The sequence below is a fragment of the Pipistrellus kuhlii genome, unplaced genomic scaffold, assembly GCF_014108245.1.
Source record: "Pipistrellus kuhlii isolate mPipKuh1 unplaced genomic scaffold, mPipKuh1.p scaffold_m20_p_4, whole genome shotgun sequence".
NCBI classification, from domain to species: Eukaryota; Metazoa; Chordata; class Mammalia; order Chiroptera; family Vespertilionidae; genus Pipistrellus; species Pipistrellus kuhlii.
The window spans coordinates 9282110-9308895 of record NW_023425540.1 but is presented as its reverse complement, the minus strand read 5'-3'; the positions used below and the strand labels follow the sequence as shown (position 1 = coordinate 9308895).

The 26786-nt window shown below is 41.1% G+C and overlaps 1 protein-coding gene across 1 annotated transcript in view; it reads left to right on the top strand.

Moving 5' to 3' along the window:
- HCN1 (hyperpolarization activated cyclic nucleotide gated potassium channel 1) overlaps positions 1–25670 on the top strand; it is a 272628-nt gene extending 246958 nt beyond the window's left edge. The window contains exons 7-8 of the mRNA XM_036410483.2: positions 18655–18819; positions 22042–25670. Coding sequence (XP_036266376.1) covers positions 18655–18819; positions 22042–22934 — 1058 coding nt within the window. The 3' untranslated portion in view covers positions 22935–25670. The remainder of the gene's footprint in view (positions 1–18654; positions 18820–22041) is intronic.
- Positions 25671–26786: the final 1116 nt, after the last annotated feature.

Here is a 26786-nt window from a genome sequence, read left to right as displayed (position 1 = left end):
TAGCAGCTTAAATAAGTCTATCAGATTATGATTCACTTTAGAATATAAAATTGTTTGAGTAATTTTCTAATGGTATTTCTCCTTTTGAAAACATCAATTGCTAAATTCTGATTACCGATACTCTTTGGTATTTACATTTTACTTGTGTTGATAAACTTTGCATGTGCTGTTAAAGGAATTTCTGGTAATGAAGAGCAGATGGAGGATTTTTTTTTTCTTTCATTTTGATGCATATCTCCGGGGTGGAGAGAATCAGGATTTTCTATCAAGCATAGCTGGAGAACTTTCAAAGCACGTACATTACCAATAAGAATCATCTAAGAGAAAACCATCTCCCAGATCAATGTTTTCCTTAGGCTTCTCCTGACTGTCAGTCTGCATGAGTGATTTGAGAATCAGCAGTGGGCCCTTTAGCTTGAGGCTCAGAATTTCCTGTTTCTGCCTGCAACCCTGGGTTCCTGGAGAGGAGGCTCCTGCACTCTGCTTGCTCTCTGTATTTATATTCACTCTACAGCGGTGCCTCTTGCAAGGAAGTTCATCTAAACTGCCCCTTACCCTTTATATGAAGAATAACACAATCCAAATCCTTTAACAAAATTGCCCAAGTACAATCTGGCTCAACCTATTTTTCTAATCTCAATTTTAAATTTTCCCTTCAGACACCCTCAAACCAATACCCCCTAAGACTATGAGTTCTTCCTTAAGTAAGCAAAGTTTGCCTTTGCAGAGATTGACCCCCTTGGTTAGAAAAACATTTTTTTTTTCCTCCAGGCTGATGCTTTGCTTCTCATAATTCTTAGGACACCACTCGAATGTTATTATTTTATCTCCCCTAGACAGATGATTTTTTTCTTTCTGTTTTCATAGCACTTTAACCTTAACCTATGATTGAACAGTTTCATTATTATTTTGTCAATTTTTATATTACATTATGAATTTTACAAGCTTAGACACTGTGATTTCTTTCCATTTAAACCCTCAGCACCAAATCACAATTCTTGAACTATCACAGACACTCAGTAAGAACTTGCTGATGGATGGATGGATGGATGATGGATGGATGGATGGATGGATAGATGAGATATTTTTTCCCTTTTCTCTAATCCTTATCTCTCCCTTCTTCCGCTTTCTCCCCAGCCCTAAAAGAGGAAAGGCAGTGAAGCCTCCTATTCACTCTGCTAAATTCATTGCCTATATCTCAAGATAGGAAGTCAATACAATCAATAATGATAAATTACAAACTACACTAAATGAAACACAAGGCAGTTCCTTATCTAAGAAATTCGGTGTTAATGCTTTAATCACTTCCTATCTAATTGTAATCAATCTCACTATATTAGTGATTCAATGATATAGCTTTATAATTTAAAGCAATAGAATCTATTCAACATTGTCTAATAAAACTTTGTGGGGTGATGGAAATGTCCTCTACTGCACACTGTTCAATAAAGTGGTTACTAGCCAGATGCAGCTATTGGCGTTCATGTGAATGAGGAGTTAGCGATTTCATTTTATTGTCATTAATTTGGATTAGATATGAATATTCACGGGGAGAGTAAGTGCCTACTCTATTGGATAAAACTGTTTTAGATTATTAGAGTGGGTGAAAAGGGTTTATAAGGTAACTGTATCCAGATTAGTATAAAGGGCTCTTGCTTTTTATATTCTTCCTGGAAATTTTCCAATCTTTATTTGACGCTAAGTCCCAAATAGCCTTCAAAGTTAATTTACCCCATAAATGAAGCAAATTATATACTTCCTAATTTCTTCCTTTTTCTCTTCATCAAGTAAATATTGAAAAATCTTCAATGTTTCAGGCAGAATTCTAAGTATTAGTCATATATAAACAAGATATAATTCTAGAATTTGTGGATATAGTGTATGCCACTGGGGAGACACCAAGTAAACAAAAAATAAATGAATGCAGGTAATAATTTCAAGTCATTGTAGATTCCATAAAAAACATAAAGCAGGGTAATAAAAAAAACATTGTAGCAGAGACCTTAATAAAAAAGAGTCAACTACTCATATAAATATCTGAGGGAAGAGCATGGGGAATAGCAAGAATAAAGTTTCTGAAGTCTGCACAGACATGGTGGGTCTGGGAACAAGAGGATATCAGTAGAGCAAAGAGTCGTAGGATCTGAACTCAAAGTGGTGTCCAGAAAGAGAACTTGTGGAAATACATAGACCATGTTGCCTCTATAAGCCATCCCCGTGATAGACCAAGCACTCTAACTTAGTTCATGTGGAAGGTGGTGAGCAGTGGAAAAGACGTAAGGTTAATGAACTGGAAATCCTGATGGGGTAAAAGGCTCATTGGAGTTAGAACAGCAGAATAAATTGAGCTGCAAATACAAGCAGTAGTGATGTGAAGTGGGGTAAGCTGTTGGATAGTAATAAGGAAGTCTAGGAGATGACTGCTGAATAATGGCTAAACAAAAATTTTAAAATGAAAGATAATATTGAGCTGATTAAAGAACACTGAGACCAATGTGTTGGATGAACCATTCCAAGCATCCTGATGGACACAATGGTCATATGCCTTAAGTGTTATGACATGAATGATCTGCAATTCAATGAAGGCCTACTTAAACTAAAGTAAAGCTATACTTTTTAAATATATATAAAAAATCAATTATATATATATTTGATTTTTTACAGAGAGAAAGGGATAGGAATAGAGAGTTAGAAACATCAATGAAAAAGAAACATCGATTCAGTGCCTCCTACACACCCCCTACTGGGGATGTGCCTACAACCAAGGTACATGCCTTGACCAGAATCTAACCTGGGACCCTTCAGGTCACAGGCCGATCCTCTGAGCCAAACTGGTTAGGGCAAAGCTATACTTTAAGATCATTTGTTCTTTCACATATTATTTACACTCTCTATTTTCTCTATATTTCTAATTTTTCTTCCTGATTTATTTGCAAATTTTATATAAGATGCACAGAAACTACAGAACTAAAAGATTTCTATTATGTTGAAAACTTATAGATGATCACTTTATGACTACATGTGCATTCTCAACCTTAGCACATTCCCATATTAGGAATGTGCTAATATTAGTCATTTTTATGGAATAAAAATTTGTGGCATTGAATCTAATTTTGGAGTCATCTTTAATTGAATAGCATTTCATATCATTAAATCAGTTATCAAACCTGTAACAAATAATCTCTACTTATATATTTTTCCGTTTTCCAACATAAAATGTCTACTCTTTTGTTTCGCTTACAAAGTCTTAACAGAAGTTTATAGGAAAATAAGTGTGGACATACTCGTTAGAGTTAGCATTTTGGTGAAACCTTACTTATTGCTGAAGAGCGGAGCAAGGTTCTCTTTTGGTTCCTTCTTTGGCTGCTCCTGTCTTTTCCTCTCCAGCCTTTCCTGGGGCTTTCAGAGTCTCCACCCACCATCGCTAAACTCTTGCCTCAGTTGAGCAGATCTGCTCATGGGTCATCCCAGCCGGTGTGACGCTTGAGCTGACATTAGTAAACTGCTTTGAGTTCTTTGGTTAAAGGTTGTGCAAAGCATCATTCTGCTGTGAGGCTTTCTTTAAGGACCAACATCGTACTTCATGGTATCTGTGAGTCTAGGAGAGTTTGGAAATGAGGGAGAAGTGTATATCGAGGTAAGCACTCTGCAACCAAGTGTGCAAGTACAGGCTCTACATGGGAAACTCTGACCTTCGGGTTTTTATTTTTAATATTATCTCCTCCTCTCACCTCTGCTAATCTATACTGTCAGCCCAGAGTGAGGTGCACTGAAGTAAGACCGTTTTTCTGGGGAGAGAAGAAGTGCTATCTTGAGGCACTGAGTATACGTTTGGAAGTAGTTAATTTTTTTGACGTTCTCAAGGTCACATTTGAATCCTGTAGGAGAGGTAGCAGATACGCATAGGACACATGCGGACTCATTGTCATAGTGTGGCACATGCATGTAACACCCCCTGAAGAGCTGATCTGAGAGATGCCCAGCTCATGCTGTGTAGGATCTGAGCAGTGCACTCTGCGTAGGTTCATCCAGGCGGCGGGTGGCGTCCTGTGGTTACTTCATTGCCGCACTGCTGGGGACAGATGGCTGCTTCCTCCTGTGTCCTCATTTCAACTCTGTCTCTTGCTCAGTCCCTTTGCATGTGGCCTTCCCAGGGTGCTAATAGCAGAGGCTTTTATTCTGGGCAACAGTTTTACATCCTCTTAAATTTAGACCTTCCACTGACGCCTGAAGGTCCACAGTGCCAAATCATACAATGGTACAGAGGTCTTCCTGCAAAACGAGGCACCACGTGCAATTGAGAAGTTATGCCTATATTGTTGCTTGATGGTTCTCTGCTCATAATGCTGCAAATTAATGGTCAGATTCCGTCTTTAGGGACAAAGCTGTGGAATGATTAGGAAGCTGCATGATGTGGCAGAAGGTACAGCAACACAGAGCAAGGATCCTGTCCCATCTCTGTCAATAGGACCCACCTGCATGTCCCCAGGCAGCTTGATTAAGCCTAGGGGCTTGAGAGCATCCTCTGCAAAGTGATTATCAGGCTAGATTACAGTGGTCGGCAAACTCATTAGTCAACAGAGCCAAATATCAACGGTACAACGATTGAAATTTCTTTTGAGAGCCAAATGTTTTAAACTTAAACTTCTTCTAACGCCACTTCTTTAAAATAGATTCACCCAGGCCATGGTATTTTGTGGAAGAGCCACACTCAAGGGGCCAAAGAGCCACATGTGGCTTGTGAGCCACAGTTTGCCTACCAAGGGGCTAGAACCTCTACAGCCTTCCAGCTCTATGATTCTGCAGGAATAGGCCTCTTGGGGTGGGAGAGGAGAGGGGACAGCCAGTTTGCTTCTTTTAAAGTTTGCTGAGCATCTAAAATGAATTCTTGCCTATTCTAGAAGCTACATTATTTTTGAAGAAGGCTGTGTATTTGAGGATGTTTTCTAGGACAAGACCCTAGATTTAAAAAAGGAATTGGGGGCAGGTTGTGTTTAAGATGATTCATGTCCTCTTGGAAAAAGACGAACTACAACTCACTTTTGACGGGTAGTGAAAAGAATAGAAAGTGTCAGGGGCGGGTTGTGAAGCTCTCCGAATGGTGACAGGAGGACATCGTTAAGGGTGTGGTTGTCAGAGTTAGATCTGAGAGGCTGTTGGGCCTTGAGAAAGTCACTGATCTTCTCCAAGCCCCTGTTTCCTCATCCCTCAAACCAGGATTCCAATTCCTACCTCCTCAGGCTTGCCGAGAGGACTGAGAGATTCTAGCATACATAGAGTGCTCAGCGCAGCCCCTGGGACACGGTCTGGGAGGCGATGATAGTAGTCATTGGGGCACAGGGGCTAGGGTAGTATAGAGCAGCAGGTACGCCTTCAATATGTTACTGAGGCCATGGCCAGGTGGCTCAGTTGGTTGGAGTGTCGTCCTATACACTAAAGGGTTGTGAATTCAATTCCGGTTGGGCCCCATACTAGAGGCAACTGATCAATATTTCTCTCACACATCCATGTTTCTTTCTCTTTCCCTTCCTCTGTCTTTCTAAAAAAAATAATGGAACATATGCCTGGGTGAGGATTTTTTAAAAAGGCGTTACTGAGGCATTATTATGCAGTGCTCACTTCAAATAATTCAGTGCTGGAGAATGTGTCCATCTGTGTATCTCCTGAGTCAGTGTTAGTCTGAGACCAGTAGCAATGGAATTCACTTGAAATCAATGTACATGAGTGGTGAAGGCTGGGGTAGACTAAATAATCTCAAAAATTTTTTAAATTGAGGATCATCTCATCTCATCTCATTTCCTTACTTTATACACGAGTGTGGGTGTGCAAACACCACCCCCAAGAAATAGCACGTAGGATTGTCCAAATTCTCCAAGTGACTCATGCTTAATGTGCCAGACGTTGTACTAATTTCACATATTTCATATAACACCATATTAGATTTAAATAGCTACAAAAATATATAATCTTTAGCATTTTGAATATCAATTTCCAAAATCCAGTGAAATGGAAGAGCAAACATATGTTTTGAAGAACTAAATTATTCCGAAACATTCTTGTAACATTTAGAAAGAAGAGGGATCTCATCCTTGTACAAACGAGGGCCGAGAACTGCCTGGGCCACAGAGCTCCGCAGTGACAGGTGGGCCAGCACCTCTGGCCACTGGTCTTCCTACTACAGCAGTGCAGGTTTTGTAACTTCTCACCTGTGGTGTCACTTCATGGTATTTCAGAAAACAAGGATTCTTTCCTCTTCGACTGAATTACGAAACACATTGTGCACAGACAAACACACATAACTCATTTCAGCTTGTTGTTAGACAATCTGAATTTAGTAACACTCCAATTAAGTGTGACTGTCTTGACCTGTTATTCACGGAAACAAGTCTCTCCACGGTTGGATTTACTTAGTAAAAAAGAGTCAAGTTACTGGTCAGAAAAGTTTGTCCAAAAAATAATAGAGTGGAAATAATTTTGGAGCTTTAAATTGCCTCTCATTGCCTATTGTGTGGGTATAATAAATTTAAGGCAATGTTAGAATATCCTCAGCAAGTTTAAAATGCCAGAAGTCTTTTAACAATTCCCTTGTCCCACATACATACTGCATGTAGCAAGAAACACATTAACAACACAATAACATTTCAATGGCATATTATGAATGGTCTGTTCTGCTAAGATATGTATGTGTTGCCCCGAAGAAAGGAATGGAAGGTTCCAAAGATGTGGCTAAGTATTCTTGGTGCTAGGAAGTCAATTAAGAGTTATACTGGACATGAATGAGAGCATTAATTAAAGTCAAACAAATATCAGACTCTGTAGAGAAATAGTATTTAAAATCTTAATTGAAGTCATTGAACAATGCAGGGTTTCACTTATTAATTCAGTACATACTTTCCTGTTGTAAGGACTTACAATGAGCACATTAACAGTTCTCATTTTCTGGGAGTTTAAAAGATATTTGTAACTATAGAACAACCACCAATTCATCCTGCCTCAATAAAAAATTAGAACTATTGAAACAATAAAATCTAAAATAAATACTGAAAATGCGAATTAAATACTGAATTAAATACTGAAATCATTTCTATATGCATAATGTGCATGTTTGCGCATGTACTGTTACAAGTTAGAAGAGAGGATACAATATAAATATTTAGGCTTGAAATTCCTAATAGGTTATCTTTGTAAAGAAACAATAGACATAGGTAAAGATATCATTATTATTAGCATTATAAATTTTCCAGTGAGAGAGAAATCAGAACAATACTTTCATATCTTGTTTTCTATTCATATCCCCTTTTCCTTCTCTAATTAGAACGGAAGTGACCCAGACAAATGTTGATTCCTCATTGCTGAGAATCTTGGACCTGGTGCAGTTGTGTTTTTGTGTCGGTTCCTGTAGTACTAGGGCATCTGCTATAATGCACAGTTCAGAGAGAGAGAAGAGACTCCATCTAATCATTGCATCATCCTGAGCCTGATATTTTTGATTGGACTTTCTCTTGGGTTAAATGAAACACACAGGTGCCTGATCACATTCTTGCCTTGTGTGACTCCAGTGTACTGTGTAGATGGAGATTAATTTTCTTACAGACTGAGTCTCGTTGAGCCTCAATAAGATCTGCTGAGGAAGGACACAGAATGTTAAAGAAAAGAATGATATGTACTCTAGGACTTCACAATGCTTATGTTCTGGGCAGATATCGTGAATGGAAAATTCCAGGCAAGCTGAATTAGGGGGAATGACTCTACTTAAGCCAATGCATTCTGAAAGTGCCATTGTGCATCTTGGGTTTTTATTACAGAACATATTCTTGCTTGAGCAACCAGCAAAGTAAATTTTAAAACTTGATCATGACCCCTCCCTTCAAAATCTGAACTTTATCCAGTAAAAGTTTATGGTTGCCCAAAACCTTGGGTGTTATTAAGTTTCTGAACTATGTGTTGTGTCAAATCTTAAATTTGCCTTTTGTATGTCTTCCCATAGCAATAATGAGAGTTTTTCTGAGAAGATGAGAACTGATGGTATACGGTGCCTTAAGAGGAAGAGAACTGTGTAGTGTTGCTACAAGTCCTAGCTTGGGTCTGGTTTTCAGAGCCCTTGGCAATCACTCATTTGTCCTAATGACCATGTTTTTGTGTGGATGGAGACATACCTTGAAGGTTTGCTGGAGGGCGTGTATTCTTTTAGGAAAAAACCAAATCAGCATCCTGCCTTCCTTAGTTGGGACTTCTTTGAACCAAGCCCTTGTGTGTCTAAACATGTGTAGAGAAGAGAAACTGGTGATAATTGGTCTTGGTTACATTTTCAGGTAACAATCTGAGATTTTTCTCAAGTACCACAGGAATGAATAAGAAGCATAATACCTGAAAGCTGAAGATAGCCACAGATGTTTATATGGAATTCCCTATTTTCAAAATATGTTTAGGCTTTTGGAAACACCTAAGAATAAACCTAACCCCCACCTGCTTCTGAGTGAGAAGTCCACAGTGATATCAAAAGAGTGAAAACGAGACAGACAAATGGCATCAGGGGAGGGGAGGTTTCATTTCCAGCCCAGGGGACAACATTTCAGAACGATGTCTTGGATTGAAGGTTCAGTGTTTTGCATTTGCTGTGTCCTTGGTCCGCTTGTGCCGGAACCAAATGCCAGAGGCCTGAGCAGCCAGGGAGAAGGAGGAACTTCACAGAAAAGAAAGAAGTGATTATTCCGTGAAAAAGAAGGCCTTCCGAGGTTTGACTCTGCCAGTGAGTCTGAAGAAGTGGGTATGCCATTCTCACAAAAGGTCCTCATTGGTAACATAGGGCATTGCCAGGAATGGGACTAGAATTTGCTAAAACAGCACCGAGGAGAGGATGCAGTTGTGAAAGATATCAGAGTAGAACTTGCTTTTGAAATCAGAGCTTCAGAATCGCTACATTTTTAACTGAGGAAATGAAAATCTTTGAAAAAAGCTAATCATTAAATAAACAACAAAAAAATAATTCAAACAGATATAAAGTCCTGAGACGTCGTGTTCTAGACTTGCACTATCCCTCTGACACATTCCCTTGTTTTATTTCCTGTAGCAAGTGCCATTATTGGAGTGTAGCTAGGTAAGGTTTCCTATGCCCTTCCTACAATGTGAGTCCCATGAGAGTAAGGAACTCATCTTGCACCTGAGACACCTAGAATGATACCTGACACCTTGAGACCACAATATAAAGTTCTTAGATGACCCTAGCTGGTTTGGCTCAGTGGATAGAGTGTCAGCCTGCAGACTGAAAGGTCCCTGGTTCAATTCTGGTCAAGGGCCTGTGCCTTGGTTGTGGGCACATCCCCAGTAGGGGGTGTGTAGGAGGCAGCTGACCGATGTTTCTCTCTCATTGATGTTTCTAACTCTCTATCCTTCTCCTTTCCTCTCTGTAAAAATTCAATAAAATATATTTTTTTAAATAATAATAAAGTTCTGTGATGGAGGAACAAAGTCCCATCTGAGCTGAGCTGTGAAACTGAACAGCAGTGTGCCAGGTAAACACTGGGACAGGAATGGCAAGTGGAAGGAGAGAAGTAGCATGGAGCCACTTTGGCTTCTTCACCTCAGGAAGCCCACTGCTGATGGCCTGTGATTATCTAGCTCATCCCGAAGTAAAGTGCGACCCTCACTGTGCAGTTGGAAAGTCGATTTACCCTTCTGTTATGGGTAGAAACTTCTGGAAGTCCCACTCAGACTGTGAGAGATTGAAGGTTGACCTAGATTGTTTTTTCCACTTGAAATGGACCCATCACTCTTATCGGGCACAGGAAGGAAGGAAGACACTTAGGAGAGATAAAGAAATCTCCATCTCCAAACGAATGAGCGTGTCATCAAATGGTTCAAAGACTTAACTTAACAGTGTGCTTTGAAGGTCCCTCCTCTGCAGAGGAACCGCCATCTGGCCGGCATTGCAGCCTTCCCAGTCTAATATGCCTGGTCCATGATAAAGCACCAGCTCCCGGCTGCGAAATTAAAGCAGCGTTCAGCGGCTCTCAGCGAGAAGCTGCCGCTTGATGTGTTCTGTAAACTGGGTTCTGCGGGAGCCAAGGGGAAGGGCTGGCGGAGTTGGGAAACACAGTCGGACTTGTTAACACAAGCGTTTCTTGCACAGATGCTCAGGCTCCGAGCTGGGCTTTGGATGGCGTGGCTCCTGCGTAGCTATCAACTGGATGTATTTCTGTTTCGGTTTCTTTTAATTTTCGTCTTTGCAGCAATGTATTCGAATGTGGTCTGCTTCCTTAAAGACATCTTGCAAATGTTTGTTGGGGAAGAAAGGGCTTTCGGTGGAATAAAGTAGTCTCTTTTCTTTACGGGAAACATTTTCATCCGCCCGAGACAATACCAGGAAGGTGGGTGGGGGGCCTGCTGGGATAAGAGTGAACTCACAGGGACTGGGGTTTGAACGATGGCCCTATTACCAACTAGTTATTTAGCTTTAAGTAGGTTAATCAGATTCTTTTAGCTGAGTGCAGCAGTCTGTTAAAAAACGATAATTCTCACCCTGCAGGGCGGTTGCAAGGAATAAATAATTATATATGTATGTCTGCGTGGGTGTTTATGTGACTAATGCCAGACTAGCTTTGGTAAAATGGATGCAGGCACAAATCAAGCATTCATTAGCTGCAGTAGTCTATTCCTCTACAGGCATGTCCACAAACACCTATGTATCTGTTTAGTAAATATTCTCCTGAGGGTGGTGTGCTCAGAGCCATTGGCCCTGTCCATCCTTTCAAGATCTATGATAACTCTGAAAAATATCCCTCTCCAGTGAAATTCTCTAGGTAGATCTCATAGTCATAGCTGATAGATAGATAGATGGTAACATTTTCAAAGGTGCGAACACTTTTCTCTCCTCTCCTTAACTTTCTGCCTTGAACTACTCTTCCAAGGTACTCCTCCAATAAGCTTGCTCTGAACCTCTAGGCTGGCCCTTGCTCTCATGCACTGCCTCCTCTCTCTAGAGCATTCTCAGTTATTCTCTTTTTTAAAGTATATTACAATGAAATCATCTGTGCTTGCCTACTGGACTGAATCTTCTTAAACTTTGTAATTTGGTCCCTCGTTCAGAGCTTTGTAGGTCTTCTATAATGTGGGTCAGAATAACCACACACATACATATCCAGGCCCATAAACAAAATGTTCTGTTTCTCATTCATCATTTGCTTCCCCATTCCATATTGACAGCATACTAATTGATCTATTGACATAAAAACCATTTTCAACATTACACTGTATGTGGATGATGTTATGACTAATGTAGTCATCAACTAAATATGAACATTTCATGCTTTGATTAATGTTTCTTATTCAACGAGCTTTATGGAGACTTTATATGCCAGTCACTGTGTCCTATAACCAGTATGTCTTCAAGACAGTAACCATGTAGGAAGTCGAGTAGACACACAGATCATGACAACTCAATGCATTAGAAGCATAAGATAGAATCACAGCAACTTAAGATCTAGGAATCTGTCCATAAAAAAATATCCTCTCTGAAGGAGGTGACACCTAGCCTGAGCTCTGATGGCTGAGTAGGAGGCAGCGGAAGAGGGGACTTTTGTTGGATGAGCATTCCAGATGGAAGGAGCAGTGAGTGTCAAAGCAGAGGTCCGGGAAAGTGTGCTGGTTTGGGGAAATGCACACGCAGCACTCTGCATGTTTGGAATGTGGTGTGGGAGGAAGGCAGGATCACTGGGGAGACAGTGAATCCAGGTCTGTGTCTTTGCAAGAAATTAAGATTCCTTCCTGCTGGTAATGGGCAAGGACTGAAGATTTTCATTATGAGGAATGGAATGAGCAAATGTATGTTCAGGAATAAGTGTTCTCCCAGAGGGAGCCACCTGTGTAAGCAAATAGGCAGGAGGGTCTTAAAACAACCCAGATATGAAGTTATGACAATTAAATCTAAACCCCAGCAAAAGGTTAGAAAAGATACCGATGGAGAAGGATCCACACCATTTATAGTCCAGCTACTTATGGAGAGTAAGAGGAAGGGAGGGTTCTCTTTTGTTGAATACAATGCCATTTAGCATGATAGGGGATGTAGATAAAGCAAGTTTGCAAGGATAAAGGTGAGAGGAAATAAGAGATGACTTGGGTCTTGGGCTTGCTAGACTATACATTCTAAGAATGCAAGGGTCATACACATTTTGATTACAAGTACATCACCAGCATCTGCCACAATTGCAGTTGTTCAATGCATATATTTGTCCGGTAGCTCTTTGTGGAATTCATGAATGAGAGCCTGTGGGACAGGCAGCTTACAGATGTCCAGGAGCAAAAATGCTCTGTTTGCAGGATGAAGATTAACATGACTCTGGTTCACAATTCATTAGGAAAATTAATTTTCCTTCGGAAAGCTGGCACTAGCGCAAGAGTAGTAAAGGTGATCCACTAGCCTCATAAACAGGAATTCTCACAAAATTGTAAGAGTCCATCTTTGTTTCTATAACTGACTTATTTTTCGCCCAATTTAGTCTACTACTTCCCAGCCCTTCGGAACCAGATCCGAGAGGGAAATAAGCCCTATTGTCTTGAAGTATATTACAAGTAATATACTGATTTAGCACCTATGCATCTAGACTGGTACTGCTGATGTACCAGCCTTGTGAGAATCCAGAATATCATCACTGAAATGATTTTCTGTGTGTTGTGGTCCAGATGAGGAGCCCTAGCTGAGAAAGTCCTCCCTCCTCCTCCAGTATTAGAACAGTCTAAAGGGCAACTATGTGGAAGAGGAAGAAATCCATTTAAACCGTTGTTGTTTTTTTGTAAACAACCAGAGAGTAAATATTCTAGGCTTTGTGGGCCATGTGTGGTCTCCACCATATATGTCTTTTTATATTTATGTTTTAGAAACCTTAAATATGTTGAAACCATTCTTAGCTCAGTACAAAAAGCAGTAAAAAAATGTGTTGGTTTGATTTGTCTGTAGGACTGTTGATAGAACCTTGTTTCAAAATTAGTCTTTTCTCCAAATTTAGCTCATTTTGAATGAGATAATACAAGCAGAAACATTCTTTAAGATATTTCCCTCTTTATTGTTATCCCTTAATACATTTTATTTCTATTAACTGTGCTATTAGCCAAATTAATTACTAATTTGGATTATTGTTTTTTGTTTGTTTTTTAAATATTTTAATTGATTTTATAGAAGAAGGGAGAGAAAGAGATAGAAACATCAATGATGAGAGAGAATCATTGATTGGCTGCCTCCTACATGCCCCACACTGGGGATCAAACCCACAACCCAGGCATGTCCCCTGACCGGGTATCAAACTGTGATTTCCTGGTTTATAGGTTTACACTCAACCACTGAGCATGCTGGCCCAGCTGGATTATTGTTTCTTATTCATACTAGTATACAATATACTTGAGACTCTACACAAACTGAAGTTCTGACTCAGGACAGATACCTCTGGTGATTTTTTAAAAATGTCTAGGTTTACAATCACAGATGCCTCATCACCTTTCAAGTTCTTTTGACATTTCTTTTACAGTGATTCTTCAAAGAGAACACTTCTGTTCTGGGTGCTAAGCTTTATATCAGACAACTCCCCGTCACCTTGTACCCAAAATTATTTCCAAACCTTTCCAAACCTTTGTATTTTAACTGCTAAAAACCTCCCTCTCAGTTCATTTTACAAGCCAACAGTAAATTGATATTCTTGTATCATAAAGCAAAAGACTTGAAGAAGAACACATTTACCGTCTAGGGAGAGAGAGGTGGAGTGCCTTTCCCATATACAGCACGATACTTAAAGGGCTAGAACACCCACTGCATTCCACATGACCTCCTTTCCTCAGAGGCACAAACTCCCTCCTGAAGAGCCTTGCAGTGACATGGTAGATCAAGACCAGGCTGCTTATTCATGGAGGAATATTCGCTATGCCTCTTCAAAAGTCTGTGACTCTGTGGCTGCAGTTCTTACAATCCTATAAAACCCCTTCCCAAACTCTTCTCTGAGCCTATGCTCAGGATCCTATTTCACTGATATCTTCCTCCCCCCACTTCCTCTTTTCCTGTTCTCTCCAACCTCAAGGCGAAGCAATGCAATTTTTACACTTCTCTCAGAGTCTAACCATGCCAGGCCCTTCATGCCACCACACGTGTACAGAACTGTACCTTGATGAATGCTGTATTATCTGGACTTCAAGATTTTAATCAACATTCAAGTCACTAGCAGGCAGTTTAGCTTTTGAAATTATTCTCTCTCTCTCTCTCTCTCTCTCTCTCTCTCTCTCTCTCTCTCTATATATATATATATATATATATATATATATATATATATATATGGCTTGAATTTTTAATAAATTGTAAATTCTGTGAGACAGGATCAGTCAGTGTGCTCTCATTTATTTTGTATTCTCATATTTTCTTCCAAGGTGTTGGTTACAGTAAAACCATTTGTTGACTTAAATTCAAATTGTCACTTAATTTCCATTTCTTTTTGCCACCTTTTCCCGATTTAAAAAAGGAAACCTGGTGTAGATGTAGGACTGGCAGCTACAACTTTTCATTTACACACACACAAAAAAAGCCTCTCCTTGGCATCACCTAAGAGCCTGCTAGAAATGCAGTCTTGGGCCCCATTCCAGACTTACCAGTACTATATCCTAATCTGTGTTTTTAGCAACATACCCAGGTGATTCTGATACATATTAAATGTGGGAAATGGCTGCACTAAAGAATCCAGTCTGAATCAGTTGAGCATTAATTTTTACATTAAATAAACCAAGGAACTGTCTGCTTAAATATCCATTTTATTATTCATGCAGGAATGTGCATACGTATGTGTGTAATGAAGAAAAAGAGAAAGCCAGAGAAAATTTGGGGAGACATTTCTTTTTTTTCTGTATTAGACTCACCTCAGAAATATTTAGTGAATATATTTTCTATTTAGACTATTATTTCTGCTGTACTTTCCTTTTTCATTTTGGGTAAACATATTAAACCACATAGGAAAACAAAGCTGTCATGATATTACTTCAGAATACAAACACACACACACACACACACACACACACACTTGAGGTATCTAAGAGCTGAATTCATTTGATGAATTTTTTAAAAGCTCGCTGCTTTTTAAAGGCATTTATAATTCAAAGTGTTTGATTAACTTTTAAAGAGTTGAGTGTTGGTAGACTTAAAATCAAAAGGAAAGGCTTGTAGTAGTCTGGTGAATTTTTAGAGTTGGAGAGAAGTAGGAAAACCATGCTCTTAACCTTCTTAGCTTTGATATTTTTGTATGATTCTGTTCCAGTTGCTTAACAGGTCCTCTTTAATCTTCTTTTTATCACATGGCTAGCATGGGGCTAGCAATGTTTCCTACCTGCTCAAAAGGTATTCTTAGAACTCTGGGGAGGGAGGGATGTATGGAGGTGGGGGCAATGTTAAAATATGTACACAGATAATAATTTAATAATAAATAAATAAATAATATATATATTTAAAAATAATAATAATAAATAAAATGTGTGTCCCAAAACTAAAAACTAAAAAAAAAAAAGAATTCCTGGGATAGCCAGCCCACCGAGTATTTTAACTTGCCAAGGACAAGCCCTATAAATATATAGTAGATAACAGTTTATAGATAGTAGTGTGTAAAGGTGATCATATGTAGACATTAGACACTTGAAGAAGTCACAATGGAATTTTAAGACAAAGACCTCCTAAGGGAGGGAAAGGGATGAGAGGTTAAGGAGTGGAATGTATAAACCTTAATGGAGACATTTACATATCCAACAATATCAAACAGTGATGTATTAAGCAAATTCATAATCTATAATAGATAAATGATAAGAGCAATGTGACTTCTGGTGGATAGGGTCAAAACTCCTCAAAATGAGCCTAAGCTGGTTTGGCTCAGTGGTAGAGCGTCGGTCTCCGGACTGAAAGGTCCCAGGTTCAATTCTGGTCAAGGGCAGGTACCTCGGTTGCGGGCACATCCCCGGTAGGGGGTGTGCAAGAGGCAGCTGGTCGATGTTTCTCTCTCATGGACGTTTCTAGCTCTCTATCTCTCTCCCTTTCTCTCTGTTAAAAAATCAATAAAATATATATTTAAAACAAAAACTCCTCAAAATGATATGGTTATTTGGATTGTTGTATTCAGATGTGAGCACCTCATTTTACGAAGAATATTTCCATCCTGATATAAGTCATTCTGCTTTACATTTGTTGATTGATTCATTCCTCACTAACCCCCTTGCCAGCCTGGTCATAGGCAGCCATCTTGTGAAGGTGTTTCCCAGGCCAGCTTGCTCCCTCTCCAATCCAGGACCCCTCAGGGGATGTCTGACTGCCTCTCACAATCCTAGGCAACTAGCTCCTAATCTCTCACCTGCCTTCCTGCCTGGTTTCCTCTAACTGCCCCCTGCTGCAGGCCTTATTGCCCCTCATTGCCTTTGTGTGCCAGCCTGATTGCCACTAACTGCCCCCTGCTGCCTGGTCGCCTATTATTGCCCCCCCCCTCCTGGCCTGGTCACCCCTAACTTCCCCCCTCTGCTGCCCTGCTCGCCTCTCATGGCCTCCCTGCCAGCCCAGTTGCATATTATTGCCCCCCCCCCCCCTGCTGGCCTGGTCAACAATATCAAACAGTGATGTATTAAGCAAATTCATAATCTATAATAGATAAATGATAAGAGCAATGTGACTTCTGGTGGATAGGTTCAAAACTCCCCAACTTCCCCCCTCTGCCATCCCGGTCGCCCCTCAGGCCTCCTCTTCTCCCCCTCCCCACCCACTGCTGGCCTGGTTGCCCCACACAGCCTATTGTTTAGTCATTTGGTCATAACTCACTAACTTCCCTGCCAGCCTGGCCTAAGCAGCCATCTTGGGAGGGTTAATTTGCATATTACCTCTTTATTATATAGGATTTGGGAAGCTAAGTTTCAATGAAGAGTTCTCCCTAGAAGTTATTTAAATATGACACCCTCAGTGCATATGGAATAAAAAATGTATACTAATCTTATTGGAAATATAGGAACTATATAAGGCATGCCTGTAATGTATTCCACTGATGCAGTTTTGCTTCATTATAAGGCTTTCTAAGCCAATGTTTGGGCTCATTTTGGTTTCTTTCTATATGTTACCATTTGCTTTATGCTTTAGAAAGGAACCAGGCTCAGAGCACATCTGGCTCTGGCTGGCCTAGTGTGTGGGTTCTTAACTTTGTATAAGAATGATTTTACAACATGAGTCCAGATGATTTTGAGAATATATTTATTAAAGGTGGTGATAGTAAAATAAAGGAAGGGATTATGATAGAATAGGTAACAGGAGAAAGCAGAGGCGGTGCTCTGCTTTGGCTCTCTAGAAACATTATAGGAAAGAAGTGAGCCAGGCTGGGCTGCATGGACTCACTGAGAAATGTGGCAGAGGCAGAAGTGAGCCAAGGTGGGGGTGCTGTTAGCTCAGTGAAAAGTCCAAGGAAAGGGGGCCTCAGAGACAGGTTCAGGGGGTTAGCCTAATCTGAGATGCCACTGTCTGCTGCTCCCCTGGTTGCAAGTCTCACTAAAACTCCTATAGTTTAAGAGAAAAGGAAGTGCAATACACTAAAAAAAAAAGGGGGGGGGGGAGTTACCAGGGGACTTGCTTCAAGAGGATGCATACACTGTGTCCTTGGTCTAAGGGCTTTTATCTGGAGGTCTCAGGAAAGGATCTCAATATTATATTTATCAGCCTTCCCAGGTGTGTCCTTTCAACATCATGATGTCTATTAAAATGAATTTATTTTTTTCAAAGTAGGGAGCCGTTAATCATTGCAGCTGGTTCTGATGTCAGCCATGGCATCACTTCATCTGTCTTTGCTCTTCTCTGGGCCTGAATCTGAAAAACAACTGAGGCCTACATGATAGCTCGGGGCTTACTGCTCAAGGGAGCGGTCAAGCGAGGACTTTTACAGGGTTCCTGGGAGGCTCTCTCTGGCCTCCATTTCTCCTCTAAGGGGGCTCTAAAACCATGACTAGCAATAAGCCAGGGGAAGAAAGGTCAGGGGAGGGTCCGAACGACATATAAAAGTCAGGGGGTCTAAACCTCACAACCAGTGAAAATGCACTGGAGGAGGAACGGTCACCCTGGAAGCAAAGTTCTTGTTTCCCCAGTTTTGCCATTTGCTAGGCACTCAGGGATTTCCACCGCAGGGACCTGTATCTGGCTGTAAATTGCTCAACCAGTTTGCTCAGCTGTCTCTTTCCCCAACCCACATGCCAAGGAATTTTCCTAGTTCTTACCATTCTGCCTCCCTTCCAGAATTCATATAAAAAAACCTCTACCTCAGCATGGCTTCTTCCTGTTTTCAACTCTATTGTGCATTTAGTATTCCCTTCCTGCATCTTTTTTTGTTGTTGTTGTTATTTCAAGGGGAATGGAATGGGGACCTGAGGAAAGATAAATATGTCTCAGCATCACCTTTGAGCCAAAAGCTTCAATTGTTTAAAAAAAAAGAAGATGAATATTTTAAGATTGAGTGTTGGCAATTGGATGCTTTTAATTATCAAAAGGGATTAGTTGATAAAACAGAAGAAGCTGCTAATCATTGGTTTCTCACACCAGGCGATTCTACCTTTAATTTGGGGAAGCCGTAATGGCCTCGAAAAGAAAGTGACCGAACAAACCCGTCCTTCTTGTTTATCTAGAGATTTGCCTGCTGACCAAGGGACGCCGCACTGCCAGTGTTCGAGCTGACACATACTGTCGTCTTTATTCACTTTCCGTGGACAACTTCAACGAGGTCCTGGAGGAATATCCGATGATGAGAAGAGCCTTTGAGACCGTGGCCATTGACCGACTAGATCGGATAGGTACTCTCTTTGACCTTGTCTTCTTTATGCACAGTTCAGTCTTAATCTAGTGGGCTGACACATATTTGCAGTCATCAGTCCCAGATGCTAGTTCCCAGATGGATTGTTCAATCACATAGAAGTAGCAACTAGCGGTAGCCCTATTTCTAGAAAGATCTGAGGCTCTAGCTTTCTCTCTTCAGTGTTCTAGGTTTACTTATTCATCTCTATTTTTACTAGCTAAGCAATCCGATTTCCCCAGTGATGCCAATACAATTTGAATTTTCTGGTAAAAAGCAATGATAAAAATTCTACATAGCATTAAAATAGAATTTAAAATGCCAATGCCTGTGTCTACATTACAAACCAAAGTGACCACAAGGATTTTTTTTTAAGGTTCAACTTCACATTTTATCCTTATATTAAGAAATTAGAACTTGTGTTAAATAGCTGTCTCAGTAGAAACTTCTGGAAATATTTGTAATGCAGACTCAAACAGGAAAAAAAAAAAAAAAAAAGCCTTGCTAGAAATGTCCTACGTAGATGCTTTCCTTTGCAAATATCAATTTATTTTAGTCTGCTCTGAAATAACAATGTATAAATTAGCCTTACTAGTTACACTAGTTTAAAGAGTTGAATACTTGCCATAGTCAAGTTTCATCAGATCGGCTTGCAGTTAACTTCCCAAGACCTGCTGGGACACTGTGACATCAGCAGTATGCATTCATTTACACACCCAGATCATCCTTCCCAACCTACCATGCTCTGCCCCTTTTCTCTGCTTAACTCTACTAGTCTTCCTTTCTCAGTTTAGACACCCCACCTCCTGATAGGCTGAGTACCCAGGTATGTTCTCCCATGTCCCTGGGGAGTTCCTCCATCACAGCACTGCTTTTAGCGTTGCAATGGCACTAGAGATGCTAAGCTTTGTAACTGCAGAGATCCTGTCTAATTCCCTGTTGCATTCACAGTACCTGGGGTACAATGATTTTTATTGACGAGAGGTAGGGAGGGTTGAAGGAATCGATGAACTTAAGGGAGATGGGGTTGGGATCACTTGAAAGTAAGCAAAGAGGTATTGCAACTGCTTCGCTCTTATTAAGGTAAGGACTTGTGGTTGATGTATAGTTATGTGAGCTTTTCTGCTGCATTTCACACCTTTCTTTCCACCAATGTTAGTAGGATATCAGATTGCATAAGGATCTGAAATTAGGTCAGGAGAAAAAAGATAGCATTTGGGTATTACCATTAGACTTAACACATACCTTAGAGACTCACAATGACAGCACAGAGATTTAACAGGGCATCAAGGAAGTGAGTACTCCTCCAAGCAACTTTACTTAATTTGAAAATAACTTCCCTCATTGTGATGCATAAATGTTCATGGAGAACTAGAGACTAATGTCTGGACATATAAATTCTTTTCCTAAACCAGTTCCACATCTTTAAAGAAAGCATTAAAATTAGGTTATTTCCATAGGAAATATCTCTTTATCTGATACAGCTTCATTCTCCTCTAATTTACTGCAGTTTATGTTTATAAAAGAGGTTTGCATGAAATGGATCCTAATTAACAGTATAGACAATGAAATTGCTACGGTAGTAAGCACCGAACATTTGCATTTTTAATCCTTATAAAATTCTAACAGTACAATAAAAGTTATAGTATTTTTTCCACAAGGTCACAGATATTATTTTATGAAATGTCACAAAGAAATGCAATCCTTATCAAATGTCATCATTTCTCATAAATGTATATTATAATTAGTTAAGAAAACATGCTAAATAGTATGCTAATCTAGAGGTGTTTGTTCTTTGAGAAGTTAGGACAATTCTGAAAGGAGAGAGAGGTAGCTATCCATTCTGTCAGTCATTTAAAATGATCGCAACCTGAAACTAATAGCATGTGTATGTCAGTTGTGCATCAATAAGATCAAAAACAAAATAAAATAAAAATGGTTGTTTTTCTCAGCATCGAGTAAATTTTAGCATATACTTACATTCAAAAATATTTCTTGTTCCTTTAGATGTCATACTTTATGACACTTAAGTGATTTGGCAAATTGATTCCCTTTTTAGATACCATGTTCACCTGGGTATGAATGATGTCATGGAAAGTCACTGATTCAGTTATTCTGCCCCAGAATGCCAGCTAACTGCAGAGCCCTGGGGAGACCATGGCAGGAAGGAGGGGGGATGGTTATGGTGATGAAGTTCTAGAGCGAGCTGAGAACCCACCACATGCTAGACCCTCCCAGCCTTTCAGAAGAGGAAGCCTGTGACATGGTCCTCAATGAGGGCCGCGGAGAAACCCTCCGGGGAAATTAGCTGTTACAGTGTCAAAACCTGGCCCCCACATCTGCTCATCCTGATTTCAGGGGTAGAGTACAGATGGAGCTCCCCATGTTTGAAAGCCCCAGAGATGAGATTGCTATGCAGGTAGGGTAGAGAATCACTGGAGTGGGACACGGGTCAAAAACAAAGTCCTTCGCTTCTCAGACTTGCATGTGGGGAGCTCAGTAGAATGCCGCTTCTGGCTGAGCAGTGGGTGAGGCCCGGGACTGGGGTCCAGCATTCCCAGGAGACAGGTGCATCTGGTTAGCTGAGGATGACCCATCTATGTCCCATTTGCTGTTTTCCCTTCCCAGCTCTGTGACTCTTGGGCATTGTCCTCACCCTCCCTCTGCCTCAGTGCAATGGGTGTAGGCATGCCTCAAAGAGGGAGGTGAATAGAACAGACCTACCTACGGCCTCCTGCAGGATAGGGTGCCTGTCACATGGTAGGCGATCCACTGTCCTGAAAAGAAGCGCATTCAACTCATATCTTAATTAAGGTGACCAGCAGGAGTGTCCCAATTTTTAACAAATTGATGAAAATCGGGACATCTGGTCACCTTAATCTTGATTCCAGGCCCATCCTGGCCCAAACGCCCTTTCTTCCCGGCTCTGCACCGGAGCCCACATGTCCATCTCCCCATTTCTTCTGCAAGATGGCTTTGGCCACATAACGGTTTTTTCAACTTGACCTGGATGGGAGGTGGGACTGTCCCAGGATGATGCAGGAAGCACCCGGGGCAGGACCAGGCTTCTGATGATGAAGGTGAGTAACGGCTTGTTCGGAGCCTCCCCCAGGGCACACTGACAGACTTGCTTTCAGGAGCCACTGTCCCCCGCCCCCAGACCCCGGAGTTGCCACCTGTCGTGGGTGGGCGTTCTAAGCGCTTATTTCTCTCTCGCTGACAGGCAAGAAAAACTCAATTCTCCTGCAAAAGTTCCAGAAGGATCTTAACACTGGTGTTTTCAACAACCAGGAGAACGAGATCCTGAAGCAGATCGTGAAGCACGACCGGGAGATGGTGCAGGCCATCGCGCCTCCTCCGCTGGGCTACCCGCAGACGCCGGGACCCCCGAACAACGCCGCGCCCGCCTCCCGCCTGCGGACCCAGTCGCCGCCCGTGTACCCCGCGACCAGCCGGCCCCCTAGCAGCCTGCACTCCCCGAGCCCGGGCGCGCAGCCCCCGCAGCCCGCCGCCGTCCTCTCGCCCTGCTCCTACACCGCGGCCGTCTGCAGCCCGCCCGTCCAGAGCCCGCTGGCCTCCGCCCGGACTTTCCACTATGCCTCCCCGACGGCGTCCCAGCTGTCCCTGGTGCACCCGCCGGTCCCGGCCCCGCAGCCCCAGCCTCTGCAGCAGCCCCCGCAGCAGCCCCCGCAGCCCCTGCAGCCCAGCGGCAGCTCCACGCCCAAAGCCGACGTGCACAAGAGCACGCAGGCCCTGCACAACGCCAGCCTGAGCCGGGAGGTCAGGCCCCTCTCGGCCTCGCAGCCCTCGCTGCCCCACGAGGCGTCGTCCACCCCGATTTCCAGACCGCACCCCACCGTGGGCGAGTCCCTGGCCTCCATCCCCCAGCCCGCGCCGGCCGTCCACCCTGGCGGGAGCCTGCAGGCGGCGGGCAGGGGCACCGTCCCCCAGAGGGTCACCCTGTTCCGACAGATGTCCTCCGGAGCCATCCCGCCGCCCCGAGGGGTCCCGCCCGCACCCCCTCCGCCGGCGGCGGCCCCGCTTCCGAAAGAGCCTTCCTCAGTCTTAAAAACAGACCCAGAGGCCGAAAAGCCACGGTTTTCTTCGAATTTATGATCCCTGCCCGACGGTTCACACAGACTCGAATAAACCACCCACCGAGGACATTCTCAGATCTTATTTTATTCTATCTCCCGACACATCCCTATAGCCTATGATGAAGAGATATTTTAGACAGCTCTGGCCTACACGCAAAATGTAAAATATATAAATATATATAAATATATATATATACATATACTATTAAATATATATATATATATCTTAAAATCCCAAGGGAAACTCAAAGACTTGTTTAGCATTCAGTGTTATATATGTCTTCCTTGCTTTCAATCATTAAAAGAGGATTTAAAATGTTGTTGTAAGATTATTTATTTTTTAACCTGCTTTTTTCCCTGAATTCCTTCGATATGTGTATTTCTCTATTTTAGGAAGAGTTCTGGGATTCGAGGCAAACAAAACCCTGATTTTTAAAGGGAAAGCTCAAAAGAGCTACTGATTGGCACCAATCAACACCTCTTTCATTAGCTGTGTCTCTGCATCTAAATTGTGAATCAGGCGTTATGGAGGGGGAAATAGCAGATCTAAATTGCCATTTGGTGCTTTCCGTTTTGACTTAGGTTAAAGAACAGTTGCATATGCTTGGCCACAGTAGGAGATGAGCAGCCAGTGTTAGGAGTATCGCTAACCTTAACCATGTTCATTGTTCATTCAGACAGCAGAGGGGATATTTCTCTTCCTGTGTTATTGGACTTTTACCAAGACTCAATCCATGCTAGTTGTAAATAATCTTTTCAGCCCAAATGAAAAATAGCTATTCTGTGCTGAATGAAGGTCAAAGTCATCACTTAAGAATTTAGTTTTATTGTTTCACTTCAAAATCTAGAGTTTTAAATTTTTACAAAACCGAATTGTGACAATTATTCAACTGTAATGCAATGGCTTGAAACCTACAATGTTATTTTAACCTGCAATGTTTTTATGCAAAATTGTATGCTTGACTCTACAAATCGCTTGTATTACACCGAGAACCATCACTTTTCTTCCTTCTTGCCATAATCAAGCATTGGAAAATATCCCTGCATGCTTTTTTATTTTTTATTTTTTTGGCGGTTGGGGGTGGGGGGTGGGAGAGGGAAGGGGTTAAAAGCAGTCATTGTAGGGAAAGGCTTACAGCATTTCTCCTTTCTGGAAAAATATACCAATTTTATTAACTGCCTATCTTAAAATTCCTATAAGTTTGACTCAGATGGAACTCTATCTTAAGATTAGAAGTGAGGTTTTTGCTTTCTTTCAATATGATTACTATTATTGTTATTATTTAAATAATGACTTGTAAATCACAGCTTGATTTGGAGTTGCCTGTGTGTTCTGTCTTCACTGTAGTTGGTAGCTTACTGTGGTATTGACTTAAAGAAAGAAATGCTCATAGCAGCAGCATCTCTGTTGGGAACACATGCTTTGCTCTATGTATACTGTAACTGAGTGGTTAGGAAATCTTAAGGCATATGGTGTTAACATGGGCCTTGGATAGGAAGTGTATTGTCTTAAGAGTGTGAGAAAAGTTTAGATATGGTGACAGAAAGAAGGGGGGAACTGAATGTGAGCATTGTTTGTTTATTTGTCTGTTTCCTTAACTCTTTCAATGATCTGGGAGCATCTTCTCCCTCTGAAGGGAGTCCCTTAGTCCTGATTTGTGCCTAATGCATCCCAGGAACGTGGTGGGTGGCTGGAACACAATTGGAGGATCCCTGGTTACCACCTTCTATAAATAACCCAACTTGAGAGAATGGCCTAGCGTGGAGGTCTTCAGTATCTTTGGCCCCGGTGATACTTTGAAGAACGTAAGCAAGACCCCTCATTCAACTGGAAGGGCCTCCAGATAGACTTGAAGACAGAAAACAAAACAAAAGCAAAAACTCTAACATAGATATCCAGGCTGCCTGTTATGCCTTTTGTGGGAAAAATATCTATAATACCAAAATGAGTCATGGTGTTTAATTTCTGACAGATCCCAACTTGTGCGGATCAACAGTGCTAGTCAATGTAATGTTGTCAGTACCATGCTGGTAACAGAATGGTGTGTCAGGAACGGTGCAAGAAAGGGGTTGTTCAGTCTACCTACATCCTATGGGAAAGCTGCAAGAACATTTACATATCAGTACAAAACTCCTTTATTTTATTAAAAGATGGAGAGTTAATGTCAATTTATTAAGATCATGTATGGATCCTTTAAATTATTAAAGGTTTACATTTGATAGGACAAATGGGTTTGGTAGTGAAATATTTTTATACAATAGATACATTTTTGGCTTTTTATTTCGAGGACTACTGGGAAATGTGAGCAGGGTTGAATTGTATGTTTTTTTTTTTCAGTGCAAACAGAACATTTTTATTCTCTTTGTAACAGAATGGACGAAAAGCTAAGGCTTGTATGTTAAAGTAACAGTGGTGCAGGGTGAATTATTTACATCTATGTATGAATCTATATACTTAGGTGAAGAGAAAAAAAATGACTCACATTCCTGTAATGTAAAAGCCAATTGCTAGTTGACAAGTGACCTCTTTTCTCTGTACCTAGGTAAGCCCATGAGTATGGAGTTTTAATCTGTACAGAAAGAAATGTATTATTGAAAAGATTGGTCTTTCTGCTGCTGGGAAAATAGTAGATAGCTGATTCTTCCAACAACTGTATGATCAGGGATGCGGTAGAGTATTTCTTTTGTCTTTGCTCAAAGCCATACAAAATAAATATATAAAGATTATTAATAAATTCAACAAAATAAACTAAAATCATGAATATTTTATTTTATCAACATAATCCAACCTTTAGTTTTATTACTGAGTACAGATTTGAGTCTGTCTTTCTATCTTTGCATCTTCAGGTTTCTGAGAGGACTTATACATGATAATCATAAAATCAATTATAGATATTCTGTAAGAGTAGAAAGGAATTGAAACAAAACATAGGCTCTCAGCTAATTCTCTATTTCACCTCTTCTATATAGTACACATTGAGTTTTCTCTTTTTAATTCTTTTCTTTGTCATTTCTTAGCATATGGTTGTCCAACTTTAATATACAGACATTTTTCTGGTATTATTGGATATGGGGATTAGAGATAATTAGAAATAAAGCCTGTCATTTATATAACACACGTATTTTATGGTAGTCTTGGGCCTCATAAAGACTTTGCATAAGGATAGAACCTCCATCGAAACTGGTTTGGCACAGTGGATAGACCGTCAGCCTGCAAACTGAAAGGTTCCAGGTTTGATTCTGGTCAAAGGCATGAACCTTGGTTGAGGGCACGTCCCCAGTAGGGGATGTGCAGGAGGCAGCTGATTGATGTTTCTCTCTCATCAATGTTTCTAACTCTGTATCCCTCTCCCTTCCTCTCTGTTAAAAAATCAATAAAATATATATTTTTAAAAAAGAATAGAACTTCCCTACACAAGTAGATTTAGAATGAGATCTAAAAGCTCAAGGTAGAGTTTATTACAGTGAGTGAAGGTGTCCTGAAAACTGCAAGATAAATGACAGGGCAGGAGTATTCATCAAAGAAATAGCCTGTCCCAGGCCTGGGTGACCATTCAGTAGGTGAGTGATTCCCTCTTGGATTCTTGCTTGTTTGTAAATGGCTATGTTGCCATTTAGGGACTGAAATAAGCAGAACCTCTGCAGGACTCTGCACAGCACCATCAGGCTGCCAGAGAAACTCCTGGAGGTCTTGGGTGATTTAGACAATGTGACGTGTTTTGCATTTTAGACATGTGATTTCAAAGCCTGAGATATTTACACTTCCAAGTACCAACATCTCTCTTACCTTTCAGACTTACCGTAAAGTCTCTATGTCTTCCTTTCCAACTTAAGTATTGATGGTTGTTAATTGCACTATGCTGCTTTGCTT